At 50.0% G+C, this 27,296-nt stretch overlaps 1 protein-coding gene across 1 annotated transcript in view; it reads left to right on the top strand.

Moving 5' to 3' along the window:
- Positions 1-27,296, top strand: part of TCERG1L (transcription elongation regulator 1 like) — a gene marked incomplete at its 5' end in the record, with an annotated part of 233,204 nt that overhangs the window by 45,079 nt on the left and 160,829 nt on the right. The window contains one exon of the mRNA XM_017875317.1: positions 9,893-10,078. Within this exon, the coding sequence (XP_017730806.1) occupies positions 9,893-10,078 (186 nt within the window). The remainder of the gene's footprint in view (positions 1-9,892; positions 10,079-27,296) is intronic.

Genomic DNA, 27,296 nt, shown 5'->3' with positions numbered 1-27,296 from the left:
GGTACAGGCACACGTCTCTTCCTTGTGCCTCCCTTTCTTGTGCCTTGCTGATAGTGTGTGTTTACAAGTTGCGGGTTTGTGGCAACCCAGGTGGAACAAGTCTATGGGTGCCATTTTCCCAACAGCATGCGCTCACTTCATGTCTCTGTTACATTTTTGGAACTCTCACAGTGTTTCAAAGTTTTTAATTATTGTTGTCTGTTGTGATGATCTATGATCAATGACATTTGATGCTTCTATTGTGATTGTTTTGGGGTGCCACGAACTGCACTCATATAAGATGGGGAGGTTAATCCATCAATGTCCTGTGTGTTCTGACTGCTCCACCAACCAGCCTTTCCCCATCCTTCTCCCTCTCCTTGGGCCTTCGTCTTCCCTGAGACATAGCAATATTGAAATTAGATCAATTCAGGCTGGGCGCAGTAGCTCACGCCTATAATCCCAGCACTTTGGGAGGTTGAGACAGGCAGATCACTTGAGGTCAGGAGTTTGAGAGCAGCCTGGCCACACATGGCAAAACCCTGTCTCTACTGAAAACACAAAAGTGAGCCAAGCGTGGTGGCAGGCACCTGTTATCCCAGCTACTCAGGAGGCTGAGGCAGAAGAATTACTTGAACCTAGGAGGCAGAGGTTGCAGTGAGCCGAGATTGCGCCACTGCACTCCAGCAGAGTGAGAGTCCATATGAAAAACCAACCAACCAAACAAACACACAAATAGAAATTGCATTAATTAATCCCTTACAATGGCAACTATGTGTTCAAATGAAGAGAAGAGTGGCACGTTTCACTTTAAATCAAAAACTAACCATAATTAAGCTGAGAGAGGAAGGCGTGTTGAAGCTAATACAGGCTGAAAGCTAGGTGTCATGCACCAACCGGTTAGCCAAGCTGTGGATGCTAGGAAAATGTTTTTGAAGGAAATCAAAAGTGCTACTCCAGTGAACAATAAAAACAAAAAGATAAGAAAGTGAAACAGCCTCATTGCTGATGTGGGGAAAGTTTTAATGGTGTGGATGGAAGATCAAACCAGGCACAACATTCTGTGAAGCCAAAGCCTAATCCGGAGCAAGGTCCTGACTGTCTTCAACTCTGTGAAGGCGGAGGGTGCAGAGGAAGCAGCAGAAGAAAAGTTTGAAGCTAGCAGAGGTGATGCATGAGGTCTAAGGACAGAAGCCATCTCTATAACATGAAAGCGCAAGGCGAAGCAGCTAGTGCTAATGGAGAAGCTGCAGCCGTTATCCCGAAGACCTAGCTAAGAGCATCAGTGAAGGGGGTTACACTAAAGAAGAGATGTGCAATGCAGATGGAACAGCCATCTATTGGAAGAAGATGCCATCTAGGACTTTTGTAACTATAGAGGAGGAATCAGTGATGGGCTTCAGAACTTCAAAAGACAGATGACTATCTGGTTAGGAGCTAATGCAGCTTGTGACTTTAAGTTGAAGGCAAGACTAATTTACAATTCAAAAAATCCTAAGGCCCTCAAGAATGATGCTAAATCTACTCTGCCTGTGCATTATAAAGGGAACGACAAAGCCTGGGTGATGGCACATCTGTTTGCAGCATGGTTTGCTGAATATTTAAAGCCCGTGATTGAGACCTACTGCTCAGAAAAATAAACTAAAACAAAAAGGATTCCTATCAAAATATTATGGACGGCAGCAGCAGCCCATCTAGAGTGGCTGCTGCCAAGATGCCAGCTGCAGCAGGGAGGCACAGCTGGATCTTCCACTCCACAGAGCAGGCAGGAGCCCAGCCTTCCCTGGGCACCACTGCAGCTGCTCAACCTGGCTGTGGAGCAGGGCATTCCTGTGGTCTTAGGAGCCTGGGAACCCCTCCCTGCCCCACACAGGCTTAGAAGTGATTGCTCCCACTGCTGAGCCTGGCACTCTTGGCAGCTGGGCCCAGGGCCTACAATTTGCTCCCAGAGGAGCCGACCTGACAGGGTTGTGAGTTGGGCAGAGGGGAGCCCTGGACCACCCCTGACCACTGGGGCCACAGGGGAACTTGTGCCCCTGCCCCTGGACTCTGGCACAGGCCTGGAGCCCCCATCCCAGTCTGCAAGAAGGTGGATAGGGCAATAGGACTGGTGGTGGGAGCAGCAGTGGGGTCCCCTGTGCCCCATGTCCCCAAGGCAGCCAACTCTGCCACCTCCACCCTTGCATGGTTGGGCAGGACCTGCTCCAAGGCTTGGAGCCTCTACCACAGCTTTGACCTCACTCTGCCATGTCCTGGGAGCCCATGAGCACCTGGCCAAAGTTGCAGCCAGAACTCATGGGACCAGCCCCAGGAACATCGGGTTCACTTGTGCAGGGGCCACCACTATAGCAGAGGGAGATGCAGAGAAGGGCACAGCCAGGTCTGCTCACCTTGCAGAGCTGGGACAGGCAGGAGCCGTGACCCCCCTCAAGTTGGCAGGGTGGGAGCTCCTGAGGCTCAGTTGCAGCCACCCAGGTTACAGCTGTGGGCCTGGGCCTCCCGATGCTCTCAGGACTCAGGCTTGGGGGTATCTGCTCCTTCTGCCTGGCCTCTCCCTGCTCCCAGTGCTTACTCTGATCCTGGAGTAGGGTTGGAGCGAAGCCCAGGAGCTGCTGCAATCCAGCCAGGTGTGTGCACACTCAGGGCAGTGCTGATGCATAGTGCCCTGCTGCCTTGGCCTCTCTGGATTTTGGGCACCAATAAGCATGGGTGGGAGGCTGAGATGGGGCTGGTGGCAGCTCAGCACTGGCCTGTGGGTACCCCTGGGTGCAAGTGGCCTGGACATCATGGGTGGTGGCAGGAGGCAGACAGGCTCCTGGGTGTGAAGGGGTGGGTTCCAGGTGAGGCTGCACCTTCAGGCCAGGGAGGATCTGAAAGCTGGGGGCTGGGCTCCAGTAGGGACTTGTGCCTTTTCCAGGCCCACTCATGGCTGCCCATGGACCAATTGGCAGGCACTTCCTCCCCTCTGAGGCCCATAAAGCCCCAGGTTCAGCCAGAGCAGAGCAGTGGACAGAGAGATGCCAGGACAACCAGCTGCAGTAGAGGAGTTATCCTCTGCAGAGAGCAGCAGACATAGGGATGGCCAGCAGCAGAGAGGAGCTACCCTCTCCAGGGCCTCCTGTCTGCTGAGAGCTGCAGATGTCCATTTGACCAGCTACAGACAGAAGCTACCCTCTCTGCTGAGAGCTGAACTCTCATCAGGATGACCTGCCTGCAGAGAGGAGCCACCCACTCCGGGGCCTCCTCTCGGCTGAGAGCTTCTGAGCTGTTCTAACACTTAATAAAGTTCCTGTTTGTCTTGCTCACCCTCCACTTGTCTGTGTACCTCATTCTTTCTGGACTCAGGATAAGAAGTCAGGCCAAGGTGCCAGTGGCCACAGAAATTTCCAGCCAGAAAAGCAACACCCCAAAGATCTAGTAACATTTTTACTCATTGACAATGCACCTGGTCACATAGAGCTCTGAAGGGGGTGAGATGAATTGTTTTCATGCCTGCTAACACGACTTCCATTCTGCAGCCTATGAATGGAGGAGTCATTTCAACTTTTAAGTCTTACTATTTAAGACATATATTTTGTATTTTTTATATATAAGGCTATAACTACCATTAATAGTGATTTCTCTGATGGGTCTGGGAAAAATAAATGGAAAACCTTCTGGAGAGGATTCACTATTCTAGATACCATTAAGAACATTCATAGTTCATAGGAAGAGGTCAAAATATCAACGTTAACAGGAGTTTGGAAGAAGCTGATTTCAACCATCACGAATGATTTCAAGGGTTTCAAGACTTCTTTGGAGGAAGTAAATGCTGATGTGGTGGAAACAGCAAGAGAACTAGAATTGGAAGTGGAGCTTGAAGATGTGACTGAATTGCTAAAATCTCAAATACAGCTTTAACACATAAGGAGTTACTTCTTAGGGGTGAACATAGAAAGTGGTTTCTTGAGATGGAATTTCCTCCTGGTGAGGATGTTGTAAACATTGTTGAAATAACAACAAAGGATTTACAGTGTTACACAGGCTGAGTTGATAAAGCGGCAGCAGGGTCTGAGAGGACTGACTCTAATTTTGAAAGAAGTTCTACTGAGGCTAAAATGCTGTCAAACAGCATTGGATGCTACAGAGACATCTTTCCTGAAAAGAAGAGTCCATCGATGTGGCACACATTGTTGTTGTTCTTCTTTTGTGAAATTGCCACAGCCACCCCAGCCTTCAGCAACCCAGCACCCCAATCAGTCAGCAGCCATCAACATCGAGGCAAGACCCTCCACTGGCAAAGAATTACAATTTGCTGAAGGCTCAGATGATCTCTAACATTTTTTAGCAAAAAACTATTTTTAAATTAAGGGATGTACATTTTTTTAGACATAATACTATTGCACACTTAACAGACTACAGTATAGTGTAAACGTAACTTTTGTATGCATTGGAAAACCAAAAAGTTCACCTGACTTACTGTATCACAATATTTGCTTTACTGTGGTGGTCTGGAACTGAACCCTCATTGTCTCTGAGGTTTGTCAGGACTCAGTTCTGATGGTGGTCATGGTTTCATGGTTGAACAACACACTTCACAAGGCCTGGAGCTGGGCAGAAGTCTTACTCAATACCAGGAGCTCTTCTTTCAATCTCATCCACCGATTATGTAAATCATTCTGTTGATATGGTTATTAACTTTCTATCTTCAGTCCTATCATTCAGCTGACTTTGTGAATGAATCAGAATGTTAGATTTTTATATGCAACCGTGTGATCTCAGAACAGGTTAAAAACTCTATTTTCAAGTTTTCTTTAAAGAGGCAGATAAGAAAGTTTACTTATTTATTTTTCTACTTAGTTGACCCATGATTTTTTACAACAAAATCGCATGGTGATAAAAATATTTTCTTTCTTTCATATACAAACGACTCTCACCTTAGTATCTGTTTCTTTTAAAACACCGTTAGTGACTTTTTACTAATTGTTAAAGGCCATCTTCATTTCAAACAACAGATTGAGTTCATTAAAAAAAATTGACTAGGTGGATTCTCACCAGGATTGTGAAGTTTAGTCCTGTCTTCTTAACTAAGACAGCGATGCTCTCAAGCATTGTGTACCACGCTAGACCTTTCTCTGAAAGGTTCACAGTCACCACCACCCCCACATCTCACTGTGAAATGCTGCATTTTACACGGATGTTTCCAGGTCTTGTGCTCACAGCACAGCCCACATGGACGGCATCTGATGTGTGGTCAGCAACACCTCCCGGAAGAGGGAAGGAAGAGCCTCACCCACTCAGATCTTTGGGGCTCCCTGATCTGCCCTGGCAGCCCGTGTGGACACAGGGCCTTTGGCGGAAGCTCTGGGCGGGGCCCTCATTCTCTCAAGGGCTCAGGTGAGCCGAGAGGCAGAGCTGGGCTGCAGTGTCAGAGGAGCCATTAAAGCTACACCCTGAGAACAGAGACGGGAAGCCTGGGTCATGAACTTGGCTGGGACAGGCAAGAGTCTGAAGTTGGAGGACGTGTGAACTCCCCGTTCTCTTTCCCCCACTGACCAGCACACAGGTCTAGAGCCAGAACGATCTACGCAGACATGGAGTCCTCACGCTGTCAGGGAACCCTGAACAAAAGGCTCCTGCAGTTTTAGGGACCCTGAAGTCATGGAGTTGGGAAGGGCTTGGAGTAGGAATTCCCTGGGAACTGAGTCAGAGCACGGAGGTGGCTTTAAGCTCTTGCCCTCCCCCGCCAACAAGGAGGTCTTAGCAGATGCACCTGGAGGACCTCTGCCCGAGGCCTCAGATAATGAGACATGAGAATGAAGGTGCCCCCGGGATAGGGGTGCAGATGTGCTGGGAGCATGACTGACCCCAGGGCCTGAGCCTTTCCCTGCTGCTCCCTCAAGCCTGCCATGACTGGCTAAGCATGAGCCTGGTGTGGGGACACAGCTTCCCCCTGAGACCTGCCCAGTGCAGCCTTCAGGTAAGACCCAAGTTATCACACTCAGGTTTTGAACTGAGAGCCAGACTCCTCGGGTGCCAATCTGTGTACTAATTACCAAGCTGTATGGCTTCTCTGTATCTGTTTGCACCCGTATCACACCCTATAGAGGTCTGACCTTTCCTTCCTGTGGGTGGGTGGTCTTAGACAGCCCCTCCCCGACCCGGGAGCCCACAGCTCGGGCCTGATCACCAGCACTGCTGCGCCCATGCTCTGGCAGGGCTGCTACGTGGAGGATGTGTTGCCTCTGGTCCTTCTCTGCCGGGTAGGAGCAGTTTCAGGAATGAAAGTCAGGGCACCCCTGGCAGGAAGGTCAGCCTGCGTTGATGCCAGGGAGAAGCTTCCGGGTGGACAGGACGCGGGCACTGGGACGGGGTGCAGGGCTGGGATGTTACAGTGACCTGAGGGGCTTTGCATGTTTACAGCCCTCCCTTCCACCCACCCATTGCCCTTTTGGGGCTCCCCGTGGTTCCTGGGGTTTGGAAAACTCCCCCAGGTCATTCTGATGCCATCTTTTCCTTCCTCAACTGGAAATAACTTCCCAGCAAGGGCTTTAACTTTTGTGCTCACTCAGAGGCCCACTAAGTAGGTTAAGTTTAACCACTAAGTGGTTAAATTCCAGTGGAAACAGCTGTGGGGAGGCAACATGCAAACAGAGATCCTAAGGAGAGAAGCCACTGAGAATAAATTCATGTAGGGCTCTTTAGTGCATTAAAACTTCCAGAAAATTCCTTCCTTACACTGACACATGCACACCCCACATGCTTACACTATTTGGACCCTGCAATCTACCGCATAGCAATAAATACAGAAATGAGCCTGTTCATAGGTGGTTGTTGGCATCGTGGGTATCTATCAGAACAGCACCTATTATAGCGGGGCTGGGTAACAGAATACGGCAAATGTATGTGGCATGTCCCTTCCTTGGAATACAAGGCTGTGGTTCAGCGTGGGACTTTTGAAGGGCATTTTATGACAAAGGAAGTGTTCCTTTTATAGCATCTCATGAAAAAGCCACAGATCTAGTGTGATTGTGGTATGTTTCCAACACAGCCAGGCCAGACAATTGCAATATAACAAAAGATGGACAGTGTTCAGTGGGAGAGTTCAGGAGGGACCTTTTTATCCACATAATTACTTTATCTTATAAATTTTCGAAAGTGTTTTATTATTGAGATGACATATTTTGAATAGTGCCTATTTTTTTCTGACTTCAAATCTGTCTATGGCAACAAGTAGATTCCATGACATACTTGGAAAAGCTGCCATCCAGAAGGCCGACATCACTAAATGCTGGTGAAGATGTGGAGCAACAGGAACTCCATCCACTGCTGGCGGAATGCAAAATGGCACAGCCACCGTGGAAGACAGCCGGGCAGTTTTTTAAAAAGTGAAATACACTCCTACCATAAAATCCAACAATTGTGCTTCTGAACTACAGCACATCCTGATAATGGAGTATCATTCAACAATAAAAAGAAATGAGCTATCAAGTCATGAGAAGACATAGAGAAACCTTAAATGGATATTGCGAAGCAGAAGATGCTAGTCTGAAAGGGCTGATAGTATTTGCTTCCAACTGAATGGCCTTCTGGAAAAGGCAAAGCTGGAGAGGCTGGAGAGGCCGTAGAAAGATCAGCAGCTGCCAGGGGCTTAGGGGAGGGAGGGATGAACAGGCAGAGGACAGGGGAGTTTAAGGGCTATGATAATGTGTTGTATGATATCACAGTGCATGGTGGTACAATGGCTGTGAAAATGCTCCCTATGATCCCACAGTGCCTCTGTCCAAACCCATAGGATGCACAGCACAAAGGGTGAACCCCAGTGAACACTTTGAACACAGTGAACAGTTCATGAACTGTAACAAAGGCACCACACTGATGCCAGATGTTCACAATGAGGGGAGTGGGGACATCTATTAGGGAACTCTCTCTACTTTCTACCTAATTTTTCTGTAAACCTAAAGCTGCCCTATAACAAATTATATTTAATTGAAAATATCTTTATATGCTCATCATAGGAAATTCCAAAAGAAAGGAGAGAAAATCAGCCGTAATTCTGCCATCTAGATATGTTCATTATCACGACTTTCTTCTATTTTTAACCACATCTGACATCATAATGTTAAGTACCTCCTATATGCCTCCAAATTTCTAGCTCTAGCCTGGATGTCTTCCTTGAAATAGGGACGCTATAGGGTATGGCACTGAGCCCATCTGGAAGCAAATGCTGTCCCCTGCCCGTCTGTTCCCAGTAAAGCAGGCAGGATGAAGACATTCAGACGAGACTCAGAGCTGGCCTCTCCGCCACTCCGCAGGCTCCACAGGCTCCGCTCCCTCCTGTGGCTCGCCTCACTTGGAGTAAAACCCAAGTCATCCCCTGCCTGTGTCTGCTGGCAAAGCCTGGCTGCCCCCCCACCCCCGGCTTCCTCATTTCCCTGTATTCGGTGCCTTGCACGCTGCACCCCAGCCCTGCTCATCTCCTTGCTGCTCCTGGAAGGCACCACACAGGCACCGGCCACAGCGTCTTCGCACACCTGCTTCTTCTGTAGGGGTCAGCGGGGCGCCTCACCTTGCGTCATGCAGACTTTTACCTATTTTTTCCTTCCCAGTGAGGACTTTCCTGGCCACCGCAGTCACAACTGAGGCCCACACACCAAGGCTAGATGTCCCCTCCCTGCTTTCCCACCATTCCCACCAGCCTGGAAAGTATAGAAAATCAACAAGAAGAATGAGCACCCTGCCTCTTCCCTCCCTGGGAGGAACCCCCCCGAAGGCCAGCCTTCCCAGTGTTTGGTTCACTGCTCTGTCTCAAAGAGCTAGGGCTGGAAAATGCCTGGCACTTGTCAGCTAAATAAAGACTGATTGACTGAATGACGAGACATTGTAGGAATCTATATGGTTTTTAGCTTGTTTTATTGATCTGCTGTATCATGAGCCATCCGCGATGGCACTAATGATCTTTCTTGACGTGTTCATACTGACCATTGACCATCCCACGCATGGTGCACCATCCTTCGTGCAGCTGTCCAGCTTTTGCTGATATTTCTAGCTCCACATTCTACACCTGTATCCTAAGGCACTGGGCATGTGGGTGGGTTGCGGGAGAGGACGTGCCAGATCAAGAGTTGTGAATTATATCAAGGTTTTAAAAACATTTTTCCAAATTGCTGTCCAGAGCTGGCCAGACTAAGCTTCCACCATTTATGTAAAATGGCACCTACAAAATACTTCTTAGATACCACATTTATTTGGGGGAACTGAGGAGTCTTTTAAAAGAAAAAGTGTTTTACTGAAAAGGCAGAGGAAGAAGCAAACTTTCAGATGCATCCGCTGATGTTAGAAGAGATGCCCGATTCCAAGCTTGCAGTCTGACTCCTCTCAGGGAGCAACCCACGCTGAGCTGGGTGTGGGTTTCTCCCCTGCAGCAGCTGGTCTGGTGACCGGCCACTCCCTGCAGGGCCCAGCTGAGCCTGGCGCCCTCTAGAAACCTGTCTCACAGCTGCCCCTTCTTCCAAACCCCCACTGTCTTATGTGGCAGTGCTGGGCCTTCCCTGGCGTCTGCTCCAAGTCACTGCATGCTGTTCATGGTCACTTCTGATTAGGTACTTAACACACGGGCACCAGGGACAAGCGGTTTCTCTGTAAGACACCTGGATCCTGGCTCGTCCCCTGGCGACTGTAAACCTTGTGGCTCACTGAGCATCACATGGCCCTGTATGTGTGCTGGGTGTGTGTCAGCATTTCGCAGATGGAGAACTCATCACACAACCATTTGTTCTGCGGACAGTGGCACATACTGTGGGCTTCCATTAAAGAGCGGTAGTGCCCCCTCACCTGTTTTCTGGGGGCTGTTATCTTGCGGTTGCAAGATGGGCATCGGTCACCCATGGCCCTGGGCATCCCCTTGCTGACCCTCTGCATCCCTCTTCCGCAGGTGGCTGCCATAACAGCCTTAAGCCGACCAGCAGCCCCGCCATCACCATCGCCACCGCTGCCGCCGCTGCCATGGTCTCCATGGACCCTGAGAGCCTCCGGGGCCCGTCCCCCTCCAGCGTGCAGCCGCGCCACTTCCTGACCTTGGCACCCATCAAAATACCCCTCCGGACGTCCCCCTTCTCAGGTAGGCTCAGAGCGCAGTCCCGATGCCCGGTGCTGCCTTAGTGAGGGCGCCAAGGCTTCCTTGTCAGATGCCACTGGCCTGGGCCCAGGTGCTGTGGGACATGAAGCCCAGCTCCGGTTGAGGGGGACACATTCGGCTGGGATCGTTTGGGCTTTGCTTGACTTCAGACCCTGCAAATGGACCTGACTCCACTGAGCCACCTTGTCAGGTCCACCCTGGCACTTCCTGCTGTAAAGCCAAGGTGAAGGTTTCCGTTTGAGGAAATGAGGCTTCTCTTTACTAACTGGAATTTACGGGGAATTATGCATGGTCTGGAAGTGCAAGGACCCCAGGAAGTTGTGATTTTCTTGCGCAGGACATGGAGGCTGGTGTGCCGGAGCAGAGCCTGGTGTGTGAGCCCAGAGCCAAGCTGCATGCCGCTCCCCCCAGGCCGTCTACTTGACTTGCCTTCTGGCCTGTGCTGGACACAGGGGCTGGTGTCCCACCCACTGGGACAGCCTGGAGTACGAGAGGCTTGGGCCGCCACAAAGGCATTTGAGCTCATCAATGCAGTGGATGTGCCCCCTTTCTGAGATGTCCTCAGGGCAGGGGCTGGGAGGGTGGCCATTCTGGTGTCCTGAGAGGTGTGAGATGCATTGATGAGGCACTTGGAGTAGATGGGAGGCCCTGGGTCCCATCTGCAGCTCTGTTGTCCCTATGGGTTCACAGGCATGCGTGTCCATCCATTAACTGTAACCTGCACGCTTTGGGACCCAGACACCCTTGTAAAATGCCTGTTTCTCCAAACTTAGCAACATCTCCATTAATTTGGAATAACAGTGCCAACTCCCAGGAATTGAGGATTTACTCTATTATTTTGGTTTCAGTTCTTCATGTGAGATGGTAAAACTTGTAGAGAAATTCCATGGAAGATTGTATTAATATCATTAATTGCTAGATTACGAGTAGCAGGAAATGAACCACTAGACTGTGACAGACACACACATAAATATATACATACTGGTTCATGGTAGAAGACAAACAGCCCAGTTCCACGACTTTCCGATTTTTGGAGTGTTTGCAGTTTGTTGACTTTGTTGCTAGTAAATCTAATATGGTCTTTTTCAACAATGGACCTTCGGCGTTCGCTGTTTCTATGTTGGCCTGATGAATTAGTTGATAAGTAGGATATTGTATTCTGAAGATCAAAATCGTATTTCTCTTTCAGCATGTCAGTGAGCATGCATTTAGGGTGTGATGGAGAAAATAAATAAAACACATGGATAATCTCGGAGTGAAACATAAATTGCAGCTGTGTCAAGAATTTGGTTAAACCTACCAGTCCACTGACATATATTAGGGATGACTTACTGTTTTCAGAGGAAAATTAATCTTAGAATCAAAAGCTGTGTACCTCAGGGGCAGCCTCACTTTCCATATCTCTTACATGATTTATAAGGTGACATAACAATTAGGCATCCTCTCTTGTTTGCCTTTTATAAGGTTCCATGATCAAATTTGCTATAATGTGCATTCAGTTAGAATGAGGCCAGCGCCAACATTATCTGTCCTGTAGATAACTGGAAAAATGGGCTGACAGGAAGATGAAAGGGGCGTTACTCAGAAGGTAGCTCCTAAAATTGCCTTCCCATTGCTGGCATTGATCCACCTGACCTGGAAACCCTGCCCCACAGGAGAGGCTACAGGTTGAAGTTGAAATACCACCAGGAAGCTGGGTCTGAACCAGCGATGAGCAGGTCTGAGCTGTGAGCAGCGTGGCCCATCCCAGGCTTCACGGGTAGGTGTGGTGCTGCCAGGGGCGCCCCTGGTGAGGGCTCCATCCGGAGGTGGGACTGCCTGGTGGTGCTGTCCTGGCAGCCTCCTCTGGACTTGGGAGCGAGGCTGGCATGCCCATGAAGAAAACCATCCTAACATGTCCCTGGGGTACTTTTTGAAAACCAAGACTTGATGAGATGGGGGGATAGAGAGCTGGCCTATCTACAACCTTAGGGCTGTTTTCTAAACCACCACAAGAGCCCCACAGAATGATGGGAGCAAGGAGCCCCACAGAATGATGGGAGCAAGGCGTCGTCTGCTGATGGGCGGTCTCAGCAAATGCTCAGGCAGCCCCCTAGGAAATTTCTGACACCCCTTAAAATAGATGAACTGGGCAGGGGCAGGACAAGGATGAGCTATCCCATGAAGGGGTGGGTGGAGGGAGTGGCCTCTGCCTAGGGGAGAGGAAATAGAAGGACATCAGTGTGAAGCAGGTGCTGATGGACTCAGAAGAACACAGCTCACTGCAAAGCTTGCTCTATATTCAAACTGATTTTATAAAAGGTTGTGACCTTTAATTTATCTACAGAAGAATTATCCTGTTTTTATTTGGAAGATAATTCCGACTTTCTATAAGCGAGCTTGACTGTTGTACTTACATCCTTGGCTTTGGTATAAAAGTCAGTAACCTCAGAGCTCCACGTGGTCCCCAACTGGAGACAATTCTGCACCCCAGAGGATATTTGGCAGTGTGACTATCCGTGTGTTTTGGTTGTCATGACTTGAGGGTTGCTACTGGGATCTGGTGGGTAGAAGCCAGGGAAGAGGCCACAATCCTAGAACCCCCAGGCAACCCCCATGGTAGAGAATCATCTGGCCCAAAGTATAGGTAGTGGCTCTGTGGAGAAACCGGGGTTTGTACTATTCGAACTCTGCTTAAGGCACCGTGAAAAGCTGTCTGGGTACCCGGATATGCTCATCTGGGAGAGTTAATATGGCACTACCCTGACCGTGAAGGCGCAGGCTGTGTGCTGGAAAGAGCCCACAGTCATAAAGCTTGCACGGAATTCGGTGCCTTGCACGAGATTTAGCTTAACTAAGATGCCACATAAAACTTAAAGAGCCCGTGACCAGGTCCGCATTCAGCCGTGAACCGGACTTCTCTTTCAGAGTGGCGTCAGCACGGGCGGGAAGGCTGGTCCCTGCTGCCCTCCCAGGGCACGAGTGTCCTTTGGCCTCCGCTTCACAGGGGTCTGTTTACCAGGCTGGCCCCTCCCAGGCAGTGGGTCACCAGCAGAGGTCATGTCTTTCCATCCCCACCCTGCCTGCACCCAACGCAGCAATTCCCCTGACTCCAGGGACAGCGCTCCCTTCTGCACGTTGATAGGCCCAGCGGAGCCTGCTCCTGTTCCACTCACTCACAGAGCTTGTTTGTTTGTTTGTTTGTTTCTTTTTTCTTTCCTTCTTTCCTTCTTTCCTTCTTTCTTTCTTTCTTTCTTTCTTTCTTTCTTTCTTTCTTTCTTTCTTTCTTTCTTTCTCTCTCTCTCTCCTTCTCCCTTCGCTCCGTCCCTCCCTCTCTCACTCTTTCTTTCTTTCTCTATCTCCCTTCTTCCCTCCCTCCCTCCCTCCCTCCTTTCTTTCTCTTTCTTTCTTTCCTTCTTTCTTTCTTTTTCTTTCTTTCTTTCTCTCTTTCTTTCTTTCTTTATTGTGTTCCTTTCCCTTTCTTTCTTTCCTTCCTTCCTTCTTCCTTTCCTTTCCTCTCTCTTTCTTTCTTTCTTTTCTTTCTTTCTTTCTTTCTTTCTTTCTTTCTTTCTTTCTTTCTTTCTTTCTTTCTCTCTCTCTCTCTCTCTTTCTTTCTCCCTCTCTCTCTCTCCTTCCCCCTTCTCTCTCTTTTCTCTTCTTTTCTTTTCTTTCTTTCTTTTTCTTGAGACGGAGTCTTGATCTGTCGCCCAGGCTGGAGTGCAGTGGCATGGTCTTGGCTCATTGTAACCTTCACCTCCTGGGTTCAAGTGATTCTCCTGCCTCAGTCACCCCCGTAGCTGGGATTACAGGTGTACCCCCCCATGCCCAGGTAATTTTTGTATTTTTAGTAGAGACGGGGTTTCACCATGTTGGCCAGGCTGGTCTTGAACTCCTGACCTCGTAATCTGCCCACCTTGGCCTCCCCAAGTGCTGGGATTAGAGGCATGAGTCACTGTGCTCAGCCAAAGTGATTCTTCTTTTAAGAAAGACAGCATTCATTTTTAAAATTTGGCCCACCATGACTGAAGCGTTCAGGCAAGAAGAGTGAAATATGAGTGAGTACTTTCAGTCTCTGGTAGAGCAGGTAACTACCAAATAGATATTAAAAAGGGCCATCTGCCTGGGAAGCCATTTGCCACCTGTTCTTTGCTTCCAGAACTATTTAATGGTTTAAATTTAACATTTTGTCCTGCCACAGAACAGCTGGGAAGTGACTGTTTTTTTTTGTTCTATCAGTAACTTACCAGCCAAGCTACATAACAAGTCAGAAAGTCTCCAAGCCAGAATTGTACCACGCAGCCTTTCATGTGGCTGTCGGCTTTCCTCATTAGCAAAATCTGCAGATGCTGAAACAGGTTCTATAACAACGGTAATTCAGACATTTGGGAACACGGTCTTTTTTTAAATCATCCAGGAATTGTTTCCTCCTCCACTATAATCCAAAATGTCATAATACATATTAACATTTTAAAGATTTTCAGAGACAAAAATACTGTAACAATATAATTGCTTATACCTCAAGATTCCTCAAACTCATCGGGCTTGTGCGGGAAAGACGTGTTCATTTCTGATGGAGGATTGAGTTACCTCTAGTGGAAAACTTACTGGATTTAAACAAACAAACCAACAAAACCCTTTTGCATAGTTTGTTATGCATGATAAGTGAATTCTTACTGAGAATGCAACCACAAGCGTCTGAGCCGGCATTATTACGTTTAGGCATATAAGGAGCAGACTTTCCTAAATGGAGACCTCGTTGTTGGGCTCCAAAGGGGAGAGCTGCTTTCACGGGGAAGTCACTCCCCTGAGCAAGGTCTGGCTCACTCGTCTAGGAAACGATGCTCCTGGGACCTTGCGTTCTTTCTGAGCTGCTTCACTCCCTGTGCCTTCCCTGAGGATCACCCTGCGCTTTATGTTAGCCATCTCCTCTGTTAGCTCCAATTCACCCTCTCTTTGAAGAAAAAATGTGGAAATATATCACGCAGGCCACAGCATGCATAAGGTTATGTCCAGTATAGAGAATATTAATACAATAGACACCCAGTGCCTCCCTCTGAGTCTAAGAAACTTGATGTTTCCAGTATCCCAGGCCCTGCCCCCAGCCTCACCTCCTGCTCACCCTGGAGGTCACTGCTCCCCTGAAGATGTGCCAATCATTCCTTTGCTGTTTTTTAAAAAAATGTGTTTACCACATGCATTATCTCTAGACAATATATTGCATACTTCAGTTTTTGTTAATTTCACATAAATGTTAGCATCGTTTGTGCATTCTTCTGCGATGGCCTTTCCACTCAGATACGTGCTTTCTTTACAGTCGTCCCTGCTGGTATGTGCAGCGGTGGTACCATCCTGTTCACTTTTGTGCAGCATTTGTTTGTAAGTCATATAACGCCTTGTCCCACCGGCCGGTGGTTCCTCCACTGTTCAGGCCTCAGCTCCAGCACGCAGCCCTAGTCCTCCCATCCTGAAGTGGCCCATGGAACGAACTCCTTCTCCTCACTGTTGCGTTTGCTTTTCAGCATTTCTCATCACCTGCAATTCTCTTCAGTGTCAATTCCTGGCCTATTTTCTCTCCTACACTGACATGTCAGACCCTGAGGGGCGGGGTGCTCTCACGTCTATTCACCACTGAGGCCCTGGTGCCGGGAACGGTTCTCGGCACAAATTTACCTCTCACTGACTCTTTGTTAATGAACGGCATCCAGTCACACCTGTGCTCTGTGGCTACGGCCCTCTCCAACAATGCTCTGGGGTGTTGGTTGACAGTTCTCTGTGTTCTCTATGAGACAGTGCAGAGATGGCTGCCCTGCTCCACAGACATTCGCCCCACACCCACTCAGCCCAGTCCTAACAAACAGACAAACATAGTCAGGAAGCGTTCAGCACGGCGGACGCCGCGTCACCAGCCCCTGAGTATGCGGCTCAGCTCAGCATGAACCGGAATCTCTAATGGGAAGCTCAGACAGAGAGTGAGCCCCAGTCACCACAATCTTTAGGGATTTGAATTTCCCGGAACCCAAAATTTTCAAGCTGAAAGGCCTGTGGACTCTGGACAACCGATTCCGTTACTTAAAGCTGGGGGGCAGGGTCAAAGGCCACTGAAGACCAGTTTACCTAAATCCCAATACAAGTGAGGGGCAGAGTGAGGGTGGAACTCAGCAATCCTTTGCCAAGGATTTTCCCAGGATGTCTTTCTTCTGCACCATTGGCAGTCCCATCTACCAGCTGTCATTCCTGTCCGTCTATAGAGCCACTGTGCTAAAATCAGTAACCCAGTGGCTGTGATGGTGGCCAGGCTCCCGGTGCTAAAGGGACACTGGATAACTTCAGCTGTGCCTGCCTGGCAGGCACAGGCCAAGAGCCGATGAGAGGCTGGATGCCTGCTGTGCTGAGGACCCTCAGGGAGAGTCTGTGACTAGCCCAGCAGGGAAGGTGCCAGGGCCCCACTCAGGCACACGGCGGTACGTGCTGCTATCCCTGGGGGTCCCTGTGGTCTTCAAGCAGGGGCCAGATTTAGAAGCGCCCCTGGAAGGAGGGTGGGGAAATAGTTGGTCTGTAGACAGATCAGGGAGGAAGGAGGTCACCCATGGCTGCTTTAATGAAAGCATTGTGTGAGGAGGCTGGTCGCTGTGCAGATCGTGTTGCTGTAGCCAGACAGGACATTGTCATAGAGTACTCACTGCAACAGGAGCAGCAGCTGCTTCCCGGGCCAGACCACTTTATTTAATTTGTGATAACAGCACTGTTGGAAATAGTATGCATAGTGGGTGGCCGTCAGAAGCGGCGAGTGACATGTGCTTCAGGACTCGGAGGAGGAGGCGAGTCCTCCCTGATGGGCACTCGTTGGAGATGTCCGGTCCGCAGCTCACACTGCAGAGTCTTCCGGTCCCAACACTCAAATAGACCTCTTTGGTGCATGAATGAGATCCATGCCCTGGGGGAGGACAGCCTGTGTTCAGTAGCATGCAGGCCTGTGTTCGCCCAGGGGTCTGAATGGGAGAAAGCTGACATTTCAGGCCCATGTTCCATCCAGGGCTCTGGGTGAGAGAAAGCTCACATTTTGCTCTCCATGCTTAAACTTCTAGAGACTGTGTGGGAGTTGCTTTGAACAAACATCCCTAAAGCAACATTGGTGCTTCAGAGTAGTACAGTTGTGGAAAACTGTGCGTCAGGTCCTCAAACAATTACACGTGGAATTATCATGGGACTCAGCAATTGGAATCAGGATCTCAAACAGATACCCACTCGAGTACACATGTTCGTAGCAGCATTATTTATTATTCCACAAATGATGAAAGCGATCCGAGCATCCACTGATGGGTGCATACATAAAGAAAATGTGGCATATCTATATAGTGAAATATTATTCAGTCTTTAAAAGCAGGAATTGCTGGCACCTGCTGCTGCATGGATGAACCTTGAGGACACGATGGTCAGTGAAACAAGCCTGTAGAATTCCACTTATCTGAGTCCTCCCATCGGATTCACAGAGATAGACAGCAGAAGGGTGGGTGCCAGGGACTGGGGGAAGGGGAACAGAAAGTCAGTGTTGAACCAGGACAGTTTCTGTTTGGGAAGGTAAAATAATTCGGAGTGTGGGTGGTGGTGACGACTGGCATTAAGTACTGCAAATGTGCTTAATGCCACTGAACTGTACACTTCAAGATGGTTAAGACAGTACATTTCGTGTTATGTATATTTTACCACAATAAAAACAATAAGAAAAGGAGGCGTGTTCTCATATGCACATGAATGAAGTTTATTTGAGGGACCTTGGAGAGGGTCAGAAGAACAGCATTAAGTAAGAAGTGGTGAAAACCTCTTACTGCTTCTGCCCTTCATGGTACCTTCCATTTCTGCGTCTCCTCTGATCAGCTCTGCTAACAGTCTTTCCAGCGGCCCAATTTCCGGTGCCATCAGCCATCCGGAGCACAGCAGAAACTGAGGTATGAAGAAGAAAGGAGACCTGTGAGCCTGGGTGAGGGCGGCTGGCTCAAAGCGCATGTACTGTCCTGGAGGTGGCTGGCAGACTGCATAGGGTCTGCAGAGAGCAGGAGACAGCAGGGCCTGGGGGCTGGCCTGAGGTCTGTGACTGCAAGGGTTCTCAGTGAAGGAAGCAGCAGAGGCAGAGGGGCTGTTTTGAGCTGGGTTGGGAGGAGGGGCAGGGGGAAAGGGGGCAGAAAGTCAGGACTGGCTCCCGGCACAGGCAGGCACCCCCGTGAGCTGGGGTTGCTGGCCTGGGCAGAGGGGCGTGGGAGTGGTCAGGGCCACGGCAGAGCTCCTGGGGAATGAGGGGTGGCAGTGTGGAATCTGGACCCCTCTGCTGCCATTATGTTTCCTGGAATTTCTCAGTGCCTTGAAAGGAGCACCATATACCAAAGGTGAGTGGGTTCCCTGAGATGGACCCATGGCCTGAGAGCGTAATAATGTTCCCACAAGCTGGAGAATTTGGCTGGGCCTCAACTCTCCCAGGCATGAGCCATCTAGCAGCACAGGTGGGAAGCGGAGCCTGGTGCTGGTGGTGAAATGAGAGAGCTGCAGAGAGAAGGACTTCGCGTGCCCGGCGTGTCCTGTGTCACACGGGGCTTGAGAAAGAGCAATGTGATTTGGGAGTGTCCAGCTAAGAAGGAGACCCCATGTGTCTAATGCTCTGCAGGCAGCTGAAAGTTTAGTAAATGCTGATGACCAGTAGGCTGAGTGAGCTCGTAGCAGGCAGCACTTCTCACTCCCTAAGAAGTCAACTAACAGGGCGCCGGGCTCCTGGGCTAGGAGGAAGAGAGTCGAAGAGGGTGCTTTAGGGCAGGCCCCGGGCAGGCGGCCGCTGTCCACCAGTTCACCATCCCTTCCCTGCTGCAGCTCAAGACTGGCTCCACCTACACCTGGGCAGGCGATGAGTGACGGCCAGGACTTGGTTCACAACCCACGTGTGTCTCCTCAGGATTCCCTGTGTTCTTAGAATGAGATTTCCCAACTAGGATATACCGGCCACCTTTCCCTGTGGAAGGTCTGATTAGCACTGACTTAGAACCCTGAGGAAAGAAGTGGAGAAGCATAAATAAGAAAAGGAAAATAGCCCATGATCCCTCCACCTCAAGTGAACATCTGCAAACCTCTCAAAGGCTCTGGCTCAGTGTGTGACAGATTAGCCTGCATCTGTGAGGCCACATCTCGCATGAAGCACTTGCAATTCCATTTTACTTCTTTAAGATTATGAACCTACAGACCAGTTGCAGAAGCCCCACCCAGTCTCAGTGTCTGGTGGTTCTCTGTGGACAGCCTCCGGGAGGATCTGCAGGGGAGTAAGGTGGGCTCTGCCAGCCCCCATCAGGCGTGCACGCAGCATGCAGCTTCATGTGAGTTGGGCTGGGCTCCTGCATGGTCTGTGGTACCTCACTGGTGCCCTGTGACTTAAATCGTGTGGCTTTATTCCTCCAAAGTGTCCCTGGCTGCCCCGAATGGTGTTTGCTCCTGCGTTCTTTCTGAATGCCGGGGCAGGTGTGTGCTCCTTTCTGGGAGCTTTCTTTGCTGAGAGGAGGCAGTGTTTGCATTATTCTGTGCACAAGCAGAGAGTGCTGCTTTCTCTCCTCAGGTTCTTATTTGCCAGGCGGAATGCTTTTGCTTTCCTGCAACGATTTGAAAAGGAGGGGAACACAGCCTTGGCTGCTCAGGTTAAGCAAGCCAGTAATGTGTGAGCCAGCGAGTGTGACTGTCATACCCATGCAGCTCCCAGCCAGGTAGAACCAGGAGGGGGAGAGTGGATGCGTGATTTCCGTTTTGACTGGTGATATAGAGTTTGAAAGTTTGCACAAGTAGAAAGAAAGCTTACTTCTGAGGCTTTCAAAAAAGAACAAAATTTATAATAATTACAAAAAAAAAAAGAAAGAAACGTGCTACTGGGCTGCAAGGACCCCGGTGTGCGTTTGCCATGGTTAGAGGGGGCCACTGTCCTCCAGGGACTCAGGGATGCTGCTTTAAACAGCTGTTGGGGACCTGAGTGGGGCCACTGTCAGGGCCATGGAATCTCCTGTGCTGGGGTAGCTGCGCGGCTTTCCAGAGCTTGCTGTACTCCCTCTATTTCTCTTTCTTCAGCAGTGGTATTGCCTCTGCTAAGAGGGCAGGAGCAATCACTCATATCTGCTTAAGACAATGGACTCTAGCATGATGTGAAAAGTAAACCTGAGCTTTTGTAAATAAATCATTTTGTCCCACCCCCCGACACCTGATGAACCAGTGAGCCGCCCCGCTTTCGCTGAGTCCCTGCTGGATTCCCAGCATTAGGCTGGGTTCTGGCTGTTTACAAGTGAGCGCGAGAGGGAATCTTTTCCCTTAGGACTCAGTGCCCCAAGTCAGAGGCATCGCCTCTGTGTGCCAGGTCAGCTCCATCATATCCTGCCTCTCCGGTCCTGCCGAGGGCTGGCCTGGGGCACCATTCCAGGGATGGGCATGACCTGCAGGGCTGGGCACCTCTAGTCAGAAGGCGACTCTGAGACAAAGACTGGATGTGAGCACAGGTTGGGGGACTGTGATGGGAACGAAAGGGGCCTCTGCTGGGCGTGACACCCCATGGCATTGGGGGCTCAGCACTGCCAGAGACTTGGGCAGAAAGCCTAGTGCAGGATCAGAGTGTCCCATTCAAGCAGCAAAGTTATGTATTTCCCACTGACTCTCAGCCGCATGTATCTTGAGGGCAGCACGAGGGCCCTCATTCCCTGTCTTCCTGCCTGCCCCGGACTAGGCCCAGATGGGCCTCCAGCCAGACACAGGCCAAGGCAGAGTCTAGGGGATCCCGGGAAAGGGCCGTTGGCCTGTGTGGGGGAGGCAAGGCTACAGGAAGGTACCGGGCACCAGGTGTGGCTGACGGGTGGACTGTGGCCCTCGGAGCCAAGGAGGGCAGAGAGAGATCAGCCTGGTTTGCTTTATGACTTCTCAAGTTCATAATTAATACAGCCTCAGTGCTAGGGACATGGAGACCTTTCTGTCATTGTCACAGCTCTGACATTTCCTGCCAAGGCCTGGGTCCAGGTCCTGGATGGCATCTGTGTCGTATGTGTGTGTGAGTCATGTGTGTGTGTGTCATGTGGGTATGTGGGTGTGTTTACCAGCGTATGTGAGTGTATGTCGTGTGTGTGTGAATTTGCCAGTGTGTGTGTCACGTGTGTGCGTGTGTGTGTGCATATGAGTCGTGTGTGTGTTGTGTGTGTACGTGTGTGAGTACACGTATGAGTTGTGTGTGCGTGTGTGTGCACGTATGAGTAGTGTGTATGTCGTGTGTGTGTGCATGTATATGAATCATGTGGGTATGTGGGTGTGAATTTACAGTGTGTGTGTGAGTTTACCTGTGTGTGTGTGAGTCGTGTGTGCATGTGTCTGTGCGTGTGTGCACCTGAGTCATGTGGGCGTGTGGGTGTGAATTTACAGTATTTGTGAGTGAGTGATCTGATTGAGGCCATGGCAGGAGGCAGGGGAGAGTTGGTGCTGCTGGAGGTGGGGCTGGAGAGAGAGCCTTGTTTGAGAATCAGGTTTGAGAACCGTTTGGAAAAGGGTGAACGGACCAGATGTGTGAACTGATCAAGGATGGACAATGGGGACAGAGAAGGGAAAGCTCATCTGCTCTAAAATCTTTTGGGTGTGCTGCCATCCTTGAGGGTGGTCATTCATCCAGGGCTGTTTTCACCACATTTGCTCTGCCTTGTCCCTCTCACCATCTGGTCACTCCTTGCCACAAAAGCCTTATCTCATGTTCGTAAGCTCCAGAGGCCCGACCAGGGGTGGGTCTTGCCAGAGTTCAAGAATCACTTGGTTCTTGACTGAGGACACTTGAGGAAGGAGCTCCTGGGGACAGAAGAGGAATTAAACGCAGCCTGGCGCTGGTAGGTGGTGCTGATTACATATGGGTGTTTCAGAATGTGATCATGGTAGAAAGGAAGGTGAGGATATAATTTGCTGTGGCGAATGTGTAAGACTCGAACATCTGATACTCAATTTATAGTAATTAGAGGAAACTAATGTACACAAGCAAGCCACTTTGTGTCTGTCCAACCCAGGGTACCTTGGAGTAGGCACAGCGTGGGCCACCACCTCCAGTGAAAATGTGCCCGTCGCTGTGTGTGGTGTGGATGTGTGTGCACGCGTGTGTGCATATGTGTTTAATTCAGTTTACTCCCCTGTTTTGGGAGGGCACTGTGGCACCTGGGCTTGGTGGCTGCTGAAGGAGCTGGCATACTCCCCTCCCTACATCTCTCACCCCACGAGTTTGGGACTCTGTTGTGCAACAGCCCGGGGGCTCGGCTGAGGGGGCACCTGCTATTTGGTTTCAATTCTGAGTCTCATAGTCCTGTCCCCTGAGTGTGTGACCCCCACCTCTATGCTCCTGGCAGGAGGATGCCTTGTGGGGGTGTGTGGCTGGGAGGCCATCTCACACCTGGGGTAGCTCAGCCTCAAGGCTGGAAGGTGGCTGCCCGATTCCTCCTCTTTGGACCAAGCTCCTTTGCTACGGACTTCTGCCACATCCCTGACTGATCCCGGAGTTCTGGCTCAGGCAGGCACCCATTACTGGAGGAGGAGCTCCCTGTGGGGCAGGGGAGGGACAGGCGGAGATTCACAAGCCCCTAAATTGTCCTCTGCTTTTTTGTCATCCTTCTCCAACTGGGAAACACCTCCGCTCACCAGCCTTTCCGCATCCTCGTGGAGACTGTAGTGTGCTGTCCCAGTCATGTGGGGCCTGCCCTGCCCACCTCCCAGCTCCATCACTGGGTCCCACCCAGCCTGGCCAGCAGACCCATCCCGGTCCAGCGTGGCCACCGTCTCCTGCATGCACCTGCCCCTCTTCTCTCCTTGCTTAGCACTTCCTGAGCCCCTTGGACCCCAGCCTTCCCTCATGGTACTCACCATGCTTCTGGCCAACAATCACTTGTCCTCCAGCACTCAGCTTATGCCACCCCGAGAAAGCCTCACTGAGTGCAGCCACCCCTCTGCCACTGTCGTGCACGAGGTGCCATCTCCCCTCTAGGCTTTGAGCCATGCCGCCTGGCTGAGGTGCAATCCCCCCTCCAGCCAGTGGAGGAGCCCAACCAAGGCTGTGGCTCTCGTGAACCCAGCAGGGCTGCTGCTCTGTGTCTCACCAGAGCCTCAGTGCTTCCAGAAGACCCAGCACTTGGGGGCTCTCGGCCTGTGTTTGCCCCATCATTCCCGTGAACTCAGCCAAGGGCCCTGGGCCTTGCTCCTTGGCGCTGCCTGCTCTGGGAGCTCTTCCCACCTACACTCCCGTCCACCCGAGGCCTCTGCCACCCAGGCCCTTGCAGGACTCCTGGCCAGCCAGCCCTTCCATGAAGCCCTGCAACGCGCAGAACTCTGATACAAAGGCCCCACGTGCACTTCCCACCCACTGCACCCTTCCCACCAACTCCGAACTTGACCAGCTCTTTATGAGGATGATACACTGACCTGTACCTAGGAGCAGTGGCAGGAGCCCCTCGGGAAGGCCCCTCCCTGGTCTGGGCTGTTGCCACTGAAGGTTACCGGAGAGCCACGTGGCAGCAGCTTGTGGGCATAACACGTGGTTTCCCAGGGAGAGCCGTGAGCTGCGGGCTTGGTCACATTTCCTGCCCCTGCCCCCGGAGAGCCTCCCCCTTGTTTTGGGTGGAAATGTAGAAGGTTCGAGGGAGGGAAGCCCTCTTCAAGGGAAGTGACCGTGGGCTCTTAAGAAGCTAATATCGACTTCAACTTCTCAGTTCTTTTAAAAAATTATTATTTTAAACCAATTAACAAGCCATGATGTTGGCTGTTATTCCCAAAAATAATTTATCATAAACAAGCTCAGAGAATCCCAAAGAGGTAGGCCCAGCCACGCTGCCCGGTGGATTAAATGCTGTAATTAACATTGCTCCTGCAGGCTCCTTTCATCTCACTCTTTAATTAGGTTTTGCTGACACTTTTTCCAGTGTGTGTTGGGGTCACAGTGCCCCGCTCTGCACACTGGTGGCAGCAAAACCAATGAGACCCTTTCAGGAGCTCAGAACGTCCCACCAGGCTCCCATCAGCCAAGATCTGTGGCTGGGGAGCACCGCAGCAAGCCCATTTCTTGGGTGGAGCTGGGCTTTGTCCAGGTGCCATCCAGCAGCGGAGGGGCTCCCCAACTCCCCTGTGCCCAGCACACTCCCACTCGGTCCCCCTGCAGCATCTGCCTCTGTTACTGATGCTCCTCCTGTTCCCCAGTGTCCTCAGCAGGAAGACCCCTGGCCCTGCTTGTGCCCATGGAAATGGGATTTCACAGTTCCCTGCCCATCTCAGGGGTGGCGGCATGGAGAATCTAGGCAGCTGCTGAAGTCTTCTCTCGGCTGGGGGACACCTCGGCCCACTAGTCCATGGCACTGTTGAACGTGCACTTCATCCACAGATAAAACTCTTTCAGTCTGGGCCAGGATTTCAATGACTGTGAGCTCTGGAAGCCCTCCCCAACTGGCAGTCCTCCAGGGAGTGCCATGGCACCCTGGGCGTTACTGAGACTCAAGTCCTGGCCATGGCTGGAAGGGGGGGCTACCACCTGGAGAGCTCACTGCCATCTACTCTGGAGACAAACTCTAGCTGTCCCTCCACGTCAACCATGGGGTCATGACGCTTCTTGCAGTTTCTTCCAGCGCACCTTAAAGAACTTAGCCAGCTGCTGAGAGGCCTCTCCCCACCTACCCCCAAAGCACCCCTGACACTGCGTGCTCCACTCCCCTAGAGCTGCCTGCTCTGAACGTAAACCTCCCTCTCCCCTGGATGAACTCCCTTAACCCCTCGGATGAAAGCGTGTGCCTGTTCCATGTGGGAGCACCTGACACTTCTGCTCCTGGCATTTCTCATGCTTCATGGTCACACCTTTTCATACTTATTTTTACACATGTGCCTGTACCCTCCCACGGAGGGAGACGGCTGGTGATGAGCGAGGGCCTCCTGCCCCAGGACCCCGGGCCCCCACTCCCAGGCAGCCTCTTCCAATCGATACAACTTTTATTTTACGTTTTGCACTTTTGTGAGTTAACTTTTCTGTTATAATGACACAGTTGCTATCGTGATCTCTGAATGTGTCAGTTTTAGATGATGGCTGTTGACATCCTGTAAAAGGAAGATAGTTTTCATTGTTTGTTGCTGCACAGCCAAAACCTTAGCTTTTGTGGGATAGCAAACCATCCCCAAATAGAGTGGTTTCCAATAATGGCTGTTTATGTAGCTCATGATTTTGTGAATCTCCAATTTGAGCTGGGCTCAGTTGGACAGTTCTTGGGCTTTTCTCAGTGATTTATCTCATGATTTTGTTATTTCGAGCCCAGCTCAAATTATTGACCCACAAATCACGAGTTAATAATGTGTCCCTTGTGCATCAGGTCAGCTGCCATTTTGCCTGGTGCCTGACAGGCTGAGGATGGTTATCACTTACATGCGTCTTGGTGAGCAGAGGGTGTCTGGTCACGTGCCTCTCACATAAGGACCATGTTTCTCACATTAAGGTTGCAGGGTTGGTTTTCGGAACAATAGAGAGGACAGCCCCAATGTGCATGTACATTATTTGTTTGTTTGTTTTTGAGACAGAGTCTCACTCTGCTGCCCAGTCTGGAATGCTGGAGTGAAGTGGCACAATCTTGGCTCACTGCAACCTCTGCCTCCCGGGTTCAAGCCACCCAAATAGCCGGGATTACAGGTGCACACCACAACACCCAGCTAATTTCTGTATTTTTAGTAGAGACAGGGTTTGCAACATTGGCCAGGCTGGTCTCCAACTCCTGACCTCAAGTGATCCACCCACCTCAGCCTCCCAGAATGCTGGGATTGCAGGCGTGAGCCTTTGCACCTGGCCGTGCCTGCAGTGTTTAAGCCTCTGCTTCTGCAACATTCGCCCCTATCTCACTGGCCAGTGCAGGTCCATGGTGAAGTCCAGGGTCAGGGTGGGAGGGACACTCACAGGGCGTGAGTGCGGAAAGGCATGAGTGAGTTGGTGATTGTTACTATCATGCAGGTGAGCTGAAATCTTGTACAGCCCCACACAAGGGTATTTTATAACGTTAGATATTCAAAACTAACTATTCTTTAAATAAGTCACAGGGTAAATAAAACACTTAAGCCCCTCATTCTTCTTCAGTAACATGATGAGTTTCACAAAAAGGTGACGTATATATATATATATATGTTTGTGTGCATATACATTTTTTTCTTTTTTTCTTATTATACTTTAAGTTCTAGGGTATATGTGTACAATGTGCAGGTTTGTTGCATAGGTATACATGTGCCATGTTGGTGTGCTGCACCCATTAACTCGTCATTTACACTAGGTATATCTCCTAATGCTATCCCTCCTCCCCCCACCTCACAACAGGCCCCGGTATGCAATATTCTCCACCCTGTGTCCATGTGTTCTCATTGTTCAGTTCCCACCTATGAGTGAGAACATGTGGTGTTTGGTTTTCTGTCCTTGTGATAGTTTGCTCAGAATGATGGTTTCCAGCTGCATCCATGTCCCTACAAAGGACATGAACTCATCCTTTTTTATGGCTGCATAGTATTCCATGGTGTATATTTGCCACATTTTCTTAATCCAGTCTACCATTGATGGACATTTGGGTTGATTCCAAGTCTTTGCTATTGTGAATAGTGCCACAATAAACATACGTGTGCATGTGTCTTTATAGCAGCATGATTTATAATCCTTTGGGTATATGCCCAGTAATGGGATGGCTGGGTCAAATGGTATTTCTAGTTCCAGATCCTTGAGGAATTGCCACACTGTATTCCACAATGGTTGAACTAGTTTGCACGCCCACCAACAGTGTAAAAGCATTCCTATTTCTCTACATCCTTTCCAGCACCTGGTGTTTCCTGACTTTTTAATGATCACCATTCTAACTGGTGTGTGATGGTATCTCACTGCAATTTTGATTTGCATTTCTCTGATGGCAAGTGATGATGAGCATTTTTTCATGTGTCTGTTGGCTGCATAAATATCTTCTTTTGGGAAGTGTCTGTTCATATCTTTTGCCCACTTTTTGATGGGGTTGCTTGATTTTTTTCTGGTAAATTTGTTTAAGTTCTTTGTAGATTCTAGATATTAGCCCTTTGTCAGATGGGTAGATTGTAAAAATTTTCTCCCATTCTGTAGGTTGCCTGTTCACTCTGATGGTAGTTTCTTTTGCTGTGCAGAAGCTCTTTAGTTTAATTAGATCCCATTTGTCAATTTTGGCTTTTG

The sequence above is a fragment of the Rhinopithecus bieti genome, unplaced genomic scaffold (genome assembly GCF_001698545.2).
Source record: "Rhinopithecus bieti isolate Rb0 unplaced genomic scaffold, ASM169854v2 scaffold_9877, whole genome shotgun sequence".
NCBI lineage: Eukaryota > Metazoa > Chordata > Mammalia > Primates > Cercopithecidae > Rhinopithecus > Rhinopithecus bieti.
This window is presented reverse-complemented; position numbering and strand designations above follow the sequence as displayed.